The sequence below is a fragment of the Aphelocoma coerulescens genome, unplaced genomic scaffold (genome assembly GCF_041296385.1).
Source record: "Aphelocoma coerulescens isolate FSJ_1873_10779 unplaced genomic scaffold, UR_Acoe_1.0 HiC_scaffold_384, whole genome shotgun sequence".
NCBI lineage: Eukaryota > Metazoa > Chordata > Aves > Passeriformes > Corvidae > Aphelocoma > Aphelocoma coerulescens.
In genome coordinates this window covers 81,592-90,336 of record NW_027183727.1, presented here as the reverse complement: position 1 = coordinate 90,336, position 8,745 = coordinate 81,592, and the positions used below count along the sequence as shown (strand labels likewise).

At 52.6% G+C, this 8,745-nt stretch overlaps 1 protein-coding gene across 1 annotated transcript in view; it reads right to left on the bottom strand.

Moving 5' to 3' along the window:
- Window positions 1-1,470: 1,470 nt before the first annotated feature.
- The window catches only part of LOC138101653 (proline-, glutamic acid- and leucine-rich protein 1-like), a gene marked incomplete at its 3' end in the record, with an annotated part of 29,206 nt that continues 21,931 nt past the window's right edge, over window positions 1,471-8,745 (bottom strand). The window contains 4 exon segments of the mRNA XM_068999426.1: window positions 1,471-1,524; window positions 3,493-3,548; window positions 5,318-5,444; window positions 6,793-6,943. Coding sequence (XP_068855527.1) covers window positions 1,471-1,524; window positions 3,493-3,548; window positions 5,318-5,444; window positions 6,793-6,943 — 388 coding nt within the window.

Here is an 8,745-nt window from a genome sequence, read left to right as displayed (position 1 = left end):
ACCAAAAATGGGAATTATAGATCAAAAATGGGGGTTAGAGACCGAAAAATGGGAATTGGAGCCCAAAAAATGGGGGTTAGAGACCGAAAAATGGGAATTATAGATCAAAAATGGGGGTTAGAGCAAAAAAAATGGGGGTTAGAGACCGAAAAATGGGGGTTAGAGACCAAAAAATGGGAATTATAGACCGAAAAATGGGAATTAGAGACCAAAAATGGGGGTCAGAGACCGAAAAATGGGAATTAGAGCAAAAAAAAAGGGAATTATAGACCAAAAATGGGAATTAGAGCCCAAAAAATGGGGTCAGAGCCAAAAAATGGGAATTGGAGCCCAAAAAATGGGGGTTAGAGACCGAAAAATGGGAATTAGCGCCCAAAAAATGGGAATTGGAGACCAAAAATGGGGGTTAGAGACCAAAAAATGGGAATTGGAGCAAAAAAAATGGGGGTTAGAGACCGAAAAATGGGAATTAGAGCCCAAAAAATGGGAATTATAGACCAAAAAATGAGGTGAGCGACTGAAAACTGGGAATTGGAGGCCAAAGGTGGGAATTGGAGGCCAAGGGTGGGAGTTGGAGGCCAAAGGTGGGAGTTGGAGGCCAAAGGGGGGAGTTGGAGGCCAAAGGGGGGAGTTGGAGGCCAAAGGTGGGAATTGGAGGCCAAAGGTGGGAATTGGAAGCCAAAGGGGGGAGTTGGAAGCCAAAGGTGGGAATTGGAGGCCAAAGGGGGGAATTGGAGGCCAAAGGGGGGAGTTGGAGGCCAAAGGGGGGAGTTGGAAGCCAAAGGGGGGAATTGGAAGCCAAAGGGGGGAGTTGGAAGCCAAAGGTGGGAATTGGAGGCCAAAGGGGGGAATTGGAGGCCAAAGGTGGGAATTGGAGGCCAAAGGTGGGAATTGGAGGCCAAAGGGGGGAATTGGAGGCCAAAGGGGGGAATTGGAAGCCAAAGGTGGGAATTGGAGGCCAAAGGGGGGAATTGGAAGCCAAAGGTGGGAATTGGAAGCCAAAGGGGGGAGTTGGAAGCCAAAGGTGGGAATTGGAGGCCAAAGGAGGGAATTGGAGGCCAAAGGTGGGAATTGGAGGCCAAAGGGGGGAATTGGAGGCCAAAGGGGGGAGTTGGAGGCCAAAGGTGGGAGTTGGAGGCCAAAGGGGGGAGTTGGAGGCCAAAGGTGGGAATTGGAAGCCAAAGGTGGGAATTGGAGGCCAAAGGTGGGAATTGGAGGCCAAAGGGGGGAGTTGGAGGCCAAAGGGGGGAATTGGAGGCCAAAGGTGGGAATTGGAAGCCAAAGGTGGGAATTGGAGGCCAAAGGGGGGAGTTGGAGGCCAAAGGGGGGAGTTGGAGGCCAAAGGGGGGGTGGCAGCCCCAAAGGGGGGAGTTGGAGGCCAAAGGGGGGAGTTGGAGGCCAAAGGGGGGGTGGCAGCCCCAAAGGGGGGGTGGCAGCCCCAAAGGGGGGGTGGCAGCCCCAAAGAGGAGCCGGCGGCTCCGGGGGCAAGCGCAGGGCCAGCGGCACCAGCAGCTCCGTCAGGCGCTGCCGGGGGGGGGGACAGGGGAGGGGGAGATGGAAAAGGGGGGGTTAGAGACCAAAAATGGGAATTATAGATCAAAAATGGGGGGAGAGACCGAAAAATGGGAATTATAGATCAAAAATGGGGGGAGAGACCAAAAATGGGAATTATAGATCAAAAATGGGGGGAGAGACCGAAAAATGGGAATTATAGATCAAAAATGGGGGGGAGAGACCAAAAATGGGAATTATAGATCAAAAATGGGGGGAGAGACCGAAAAATGGGAATTATAGATCAAAAATGGGGGTTAGAGCAAAAAAAATGGGAATTGGAGCCCAAAAAATGGGGGGTTAGAGACCAAAAATGGGGGGAGAGACTGAAAAATGGGAATTAGAGCAAAAAAAATGGGGGTTAGAGACCAAAAAATGGGAATTGGAGCAAAAAAAATGGGGGGGAGAGATCAAAAATGGGGGTTATAGACTGAAAAATGGGGGGTTAGAGACCGAGAAATGGGAATTATAGATCAAAAATGGGGGTTAGAGACCGAAAAATGGGAATTGGAGCAAAAAAATTGGGAATTATAGACCAAAAATGGGAATTAGAGCAAAAAAAATGGGGGTTTGAGACAGAAAAATGGGAATTATAGATCAAAAATGGGGGTTAGAGCAAAAAAAATGGGGGGAGAGACCGAAAAATGGGAATTAGAGACCAAAAAATGGGAATTAGAGACCGAAAAATGGGAATTAGAGACCAAAAATGGGGTTAGAGACCGAAAAATGGGAATTAGAGCCAAAAAAAACGGGGTTGGAGCCCAAAAATGGGAATTAGAGCAAAAAAAATGGGAAATATAAATCAAAAAATGGGAATTATAGATCAAAAATGCGGGTTAGAGACCAAAAAATGGGAATTATAGATCAAAAATGCGGGTTAGAGACCAAAAAATGGGAATTAGAGCCAAAAAATGGGAATTATAGACTGAAAAATGGGGGTTATAGACCCAAAATGGGAATTAGAGCCCAAAAAATGGGGGGAGAGGCCAAAAAGTGGGAATTAGAGACCGAAAAATGGGAATTAGAGCAAAAAAAATGGGGGTCAGAGCCCAAAAAATGGGAATTGGAGCCCAAAAAATGAGAATTCGAGCCCAAAACTGGGGCTTAGGGCACACAAAAGGGGGTGAGACCCCGAAATCGGGGCTCAGACCCCAAAAATGGGTTCCCAAATCCCCCCCACCCCCCCAAATAAACGGAACCACTCGAAAAAGGAGCCCCCAGACCCCAAATTCTGCCCCAAAATCCCCCCCAAATCCCCCCAAAAATGAGACCCCCCCAAAATCCCCCAAATCTCCCCCCAAAATCCCCCAAAATCCCCAAATCTGCCCAAAATCCCCCGAAATCCCCCAAAACCCCTCCCAAATCCCCCCAAAATCCCCCCCAAAATCCCCCCAAAATCCCCCAAATCTCCCCAAAATCTCCCCAAATCCCCCCAAAATCTCCCAAATCTCCCCAAAATCTCCAAATCTTCCCCAAATCTCCCCAAAATCCCCCAAAATCCCCCAAATCCCCCAAAATCCCCCAAAACCTCTCAAAATCTCCCAAATCCCCCAAAATCCCCCCAAAATCTCCCAAATCTCCCCCAAAATCCCCCCAAAATCCCCCAAATCTCCCAAAATCCCCCCAAAATCCCCCAAAACCTCTCAAAATCTCCCAAATCCCCCCAAAATCCCCCCAAATCTCCCAAATCTCCCAAAATCCCCCCAAAATCTCCCAAATCTCCCCCAAAATCTCCCCCAAAATCCCCCCAAATCCCCCAAAATCCCCCCAAATCTCCCAAAATCTCCCAAATCTCCCCCAAAATCCCCCCAATCTCCCAAAATCCCCCAAAATCCCCCCAAAATCCCCCGAATCTCCCCCAAAATCCCCCCAAAATCCCCCCAAAATCCCCCAAAATCCCCCAAAATCCCCCCAAAATCCCCGAAATCCGCCCAGGCTCACCCGATGCGTCTCCTCCTTGATCAGGGGTCCCCCCGTGAGGAGGATCCTGCGCAGGGCTGGGGGGGGACCCCAAAATTGGGGGGGGAACCCCAAAATTGGGGGGGGGGGAGGTGAATTTTGGGGACCCCTCCCCAATTCCTGACCCCTCCCAGGGGCAATTTTGGGGCTCCCAGGGGGGGTTTGGGCGTTTGAGGAGGGTCCTGGGGGGATTTTGGGGGGCCCAGGTGGATTTTGGGGGGGGGCCTGGGTTGATTTTGGGGGTCCCAAGGTGGATTTTGGGGTTTTTTGGGGGGTCCTGGGGTGATTTTGGGGGGCCCTGGGTTGATTTTGGGGGTCCCAAGGTGGATTTTGGGGTCTTTTGGGGGGTCCTGGGTTGATTTTGGGGGGCCCTGGGTTGATTTTGGGGGTCCCAAGGTGGATTTTGGGGTTTTTTGGGGGGCCCTGGGTTGATTTTGGGGGGCCCTGGGTTGATTTTGGGGGTCCCAAGGTGGATTTTGGGTGGTTTCGGGGGGTCCTGGGGTGATTTTTGGGGGGGCCCAGAGAGGTTTTGGGAGGATTTTGGGGTTCCCAGGTGGATTTTGGGGTTTTTTGAGGGGTCCTGGGTTGATTTTGGGGGTCCCAAGGTGGATTTTGGGGGTCCCAGGTCTGACCTGGGGCAGTTTTTGGGGTGATTTTGGGGAATTTTGGGGCTTTTCCAGGGTCCCGAGTTGATTTTTGGGGTTCCCAGGTCCCTTTTGGGGTGAATTCAGGGGGTTTTGGGGTAATTCGGGGCGGTTTTAGGGGTTTTCAGGGGTCCCAAGTCAATTTTTGGGGCTCCTGAGCTGTTTTTGGGGTAATTCAGGGTGATTTTGGGGCTTTTCCAGAGCCCCAAGTCAATTTCTGGGGTTCCCGCGTCGTTTTTGGGGTGATTTCAGGGGATTTTTGGGTAATTCAGGGCGGTTTTAGGGGTTTTCAGGGGTCCCAAGTTGATTTTTGGGGTTCCCAGGTCGTTTTTGGGGTGAATTCAGGGGGTTTTGGGGTAATTCAGGGCAGTTTTAGGGGTTTTCAGGGGTCCCAAGTCGATTTTTGGGGGTCCCGGGCCAGTTTTGGGGTAATCCAGGGTGATTTAAGTCGATTTTTGTGATTCCCAGATCATTTTTGGGGTGATTTCAGGAGATTTTGGGGTAATTTGGGACAGTTTTAGGGGTTTTCAGGGATCCTGAGTCGATTTTTGTGGTTCCCAGGTCATTTTTGGGGTGATTCCAGGTCGATTTTGGGGTAATTCGGGGCGGTTTTAGGGGTTTTCAGGGATCCCGAGTTGATTTTTGGGACTCCCGGGCCGGTTTTGGGGTGAATTCAGGGGGTTTTGGGGTAATTCAGGGCAGTTTTAGGGGTTTTCAGGGATCCCGAGTCGATTTTTGTGGTTCCCGGGCCGGTTTTGGGGTGAACTCAGAACAATTTTGGGGTAATTCAGGGCGGTTTTAGGGGTTTTCAGGCGTCCCGAGTCGATTTTTGGGGGTCCCGGGCCGGTTTTGGGGTGATTTCAGATCAATTTTGGGGTAATTTGGGACAGTTTTAGGGGTTTTCAGGGGACCCGAGTTGATTTTTGGGGTTCCCAGGTCGTTTTTGGGGTGATTCCAGGTCGATTTTGGGGTAATTCGGGGCGGTTTTAGGAGTTTTCAGGCGTCCCGAGTCGATTTTTGGGGGTCCCGGGACGGTTTTGGGGTGAACTCAGAGGGTTCTGGGGTAATTCGGGGCGGTTTTAGGGGTTTTCAGGCGTCCCGAGTCGATTTTTGGGGGTCCCGGGCCGGTTTTGGGGTGAATTCAGGGCCTTTTGGGGCCGTACCTGCCAGGGCAGCCGCGCAGGTGTCGCTGTTGGCCGCGGGTTCCCCTTTGCGGTGCAGGGGGGGCCCCTCGGGACCCTCCCCCAATTTGGGCCTTTTGGGGGCGCTGGGTTTGGGCTCCGCCCGGAGCTGCGGGAAAAGGGGGGGTCAGGGGGGGCCGGGGGGGATTTTGGGGAGGAAATTTGGGGTCCAGGGAGATTTGGGGGGAATTTGGGGGGTCTGGGGGAGGAATTTGGGGATTTGGGGAGGAATTTGGGGGTTTAGGGAGGAATTTGGGGGGTCTGGGGGAGGAATTTGGGGGGAATTTGGGGATTTGGGGAGGAATTTGGGGAGTTGGGGAGGAATTTGGGGGGTCTGGGGGAGGAATTTGGAGATTTGGAGAGGAATTTGGGGATTTGGGGAGGAATTTGGGGGGTCTGGGGGAGGAATTTGGGGATTTGGGGGGAATTTGGGGATTTGGGGATCTGGGGGAGGAATTTGGGGATTTGGGGGGAATTTGGGGAGTTGGGGGGGAATTTGGGGGGTCTGGGGGAGGAATTTGGGGATTTGGGGGTTCAGGGGGAGTCAGGGGAAATTTGGGAGTGGAATTTGTGGGTCCAGGGGTATTTTGGAATCTCAGGGCAGGTTTTGGGGTGAAAAAGGGCGGTTTTGGGGTCACCTTGGCCCCCTCAGAGGGAGCCTGGGGGTGTTTTTTGGGCTCTCAGTGGGGTTTTTGGGCTCTCAGTGGGGTTTTTTGGGATCTCAGTGGGGTTTTTTGGGATCTCAGTGGGGTTTTTTGGGATCTCAGTGGGGTTTTTGGGATCTCAGTGGGGTTTTTGGGATCTGGGTGGGGTTTTTTGGGATCTCAGTGGGGTTTTTGGGATCTCAGTGGGGTTTTTGGGCTCTCAGTGGGGTTTTTTGGGATCTCAGTGGGGTTTTTTGGGATCTCAGTGGGGTTTTTGGGATCTCAGTGGGGTTTTTGGGCTCTCAGTGGGGTTTTTTGGGATCTCAGTGGGGTTTTTGGGCTCTCAGTGGGGTTTTTTGGGATCTCAGTGGGGTTTTTTGGGATCTCAGTGGGGTTTTTGGGATCTCAGTGGGGTTTTTGGGATCTCAGTGGGGTTTTTGGGATCTCAGTGGGGTTTTTGGGATCTCAGTGGGGTTTTTTGGGATCTCAGTGAGGTTTTTTGGGCTCTCAGTGGGGTTTTTTGGGATCTCAGTGGGGTTTTTGGGATCTCAGTGGGGTTTTTTGGGCTCTCAGTGGGGTTTTTTGGGCTCTCAGTGGGGTTTTTGGGATCTCAGTGGGGTTTTTGGGATCTCAGTGGGGTTTTTGGGCTCTCAGTGGGGTTTTTGGGATCTGGGTGGGGTTTTTTGGGATCTGGGTGGGGTTTTTTGGGATCTCAGTGGGGTTTTTTGGGATTCTCAGGGAATATTTTGGCTCTTGGGGTATTTTGGGATGCAGGGAAGGTTTTGGGGTGAAACAGGGCGGTTTTGGGGTCACCTTGGCCCCCTCAGAGGGGGGGGAGATGTCGCTGATCAGGTGGGCCAGCAGGACCTCGTTGGGGGTCCCGGGGCCCTGCAGGACCCCCGAGGCTGCGCCCGCCACCTGCACCCACAGCTCCAGCACCTGGTACAGGCGGCTCCGCACCGCCCTGGGGACCCCAAAAATCGATTCAGGGACCCCAAAAACCCCCCAAAACCACCCCAAAAACCCCCCAAACCACCCCAGGACACAAAACCACCAAAACCCCCAAAATATCGCCCAAAAAAACCCAAATGCCAAACCCTAAACCCGGCACAGGCGGCTCCGCACCGCCCTGGGGACCCCAAAAATCGATTCAGGGACCCCAAAAACCCCCCAAAACCACCCCAAAAACCCCCCAAACCACCCCAGGACACAAAAACACCAAAAACCCCAAAATATCGCCCAAAAAAACCCAAATCCCAAACCCTAAACTCGGCACAGGCGGCTCCGCACCGCCCTGGGGACCCCAAAAATCGGTTCAGGGACCCTAAAAACCCCCAAAAACCACCCCAAAAACCCCCCAAACCACCCCAAAACCCCCCAGGACACAAAAACACCAAAAACCCCCAAATATCACCCAAAAAAACCCCAAACCTCCACCCAAACCTGGCACAGGCGGCTCCGCACCGCCCTGGGGACCCCAAAAATCGGTTCAGGGACCCTAAAAACCCCCAAAAACCACCCCAAAAACCCCCCAAACCACCCCAAAACCCCCCAGGACACAAAAACACCAAAAACCCCCAAATATCGCCCAAAAAACCCCAAATCCCCACCCAAACCCAGCCCAGGCGGCTCCGCACCGCCCTGGGGACCCCGAAATTGGATTCAGGGACCCCAAAAATGGATTCAGGGACCCCAAAAACCCCCAAAACCACCCCAAAAACCCCCTAGGACACAAAAATGCCAAAAAAACCCCAAAAAACCCTAAAAGCCCAGAAAATCCCCCCAAAAAAACCCCAAATCCCCACCCAAACCCGGCACAGGCGGCTCCGCACCGCCCTGGGGACCCCAAAAATCGATTCAGGGACCCCAAAAACCCCCAAAACCACCCCAGAAACCCCCAAAACCACCCCAAAAAGCCCCAAATGAGCCCAAAATCCCCAAAAAATGAAGTCCCCAAAATCGCCCATTTTCGGGTCCCTCTCCCCATTTTTGGGTCCCTTTTCCCATTTTTGGGTCCCTTTCCCATTTTTGGGTCCCTTTTCCCATTTTTGGGTCCCTTTCCCCATTTTTGGGGTCCCTTTTCCCATTTTTCGGGTCCCTCTCCCCATTTTCGGGGTCCCTTTTCCCGTTTTTGGGTTCCCTTTCCCATTTTTGGGCTCCTCTCCCCATTTTTGGGGTCCCTTTCCCCGTTTTCGGGGTCCCTCTCCCCATTTTCGGGGTCCCTCTCCCCATTTTCGGGGTCCCTCTCCCCATTTTTGGGGTCCCTTTCCCCGTTTTCGGGGTCCCTTTTCCCGTTTTTGGGTCCCCTTTCCCATTTTTGGGCTCCTCTCCCCATTTTTGGGGTCCCTCTCCCCATTTTTGGGGTCCCTTTCCCCATTTTCAGGTCCCTCTCCCCATTTTTGGGGTCCCTTTCCCCATTTTTGGGGTCCCTTTCCCCATTTTTGGGGTCCCTTTCCCCGATTTCGGGGTCCCTTTCCCCATTTTTGGGTCCCTTTTCCCATTTTCGGGGTCCCTCTCCCCATTTTCGGGTCCCTCTCCCCATTTTTGGGGTCCCTTTTCCCCATTTTTGGGGTCCCTTTCCCATTTTTGGGGTCCCTTTCCCCGATTTCGGGGTCCCTTTCGCCATTTTTGGGGTCCCTTTTCCCGTTTTTGGGGTCCCTTTCCCATTTTCGGGGTCCCTTTTCCCATTTTTGGGCTCCTCTCCCCATTTTTGGGGTCCCTTTTCCCGTTTTTGGGGTCCCTTTTCCCATTTTTGGGGTCCCTTTC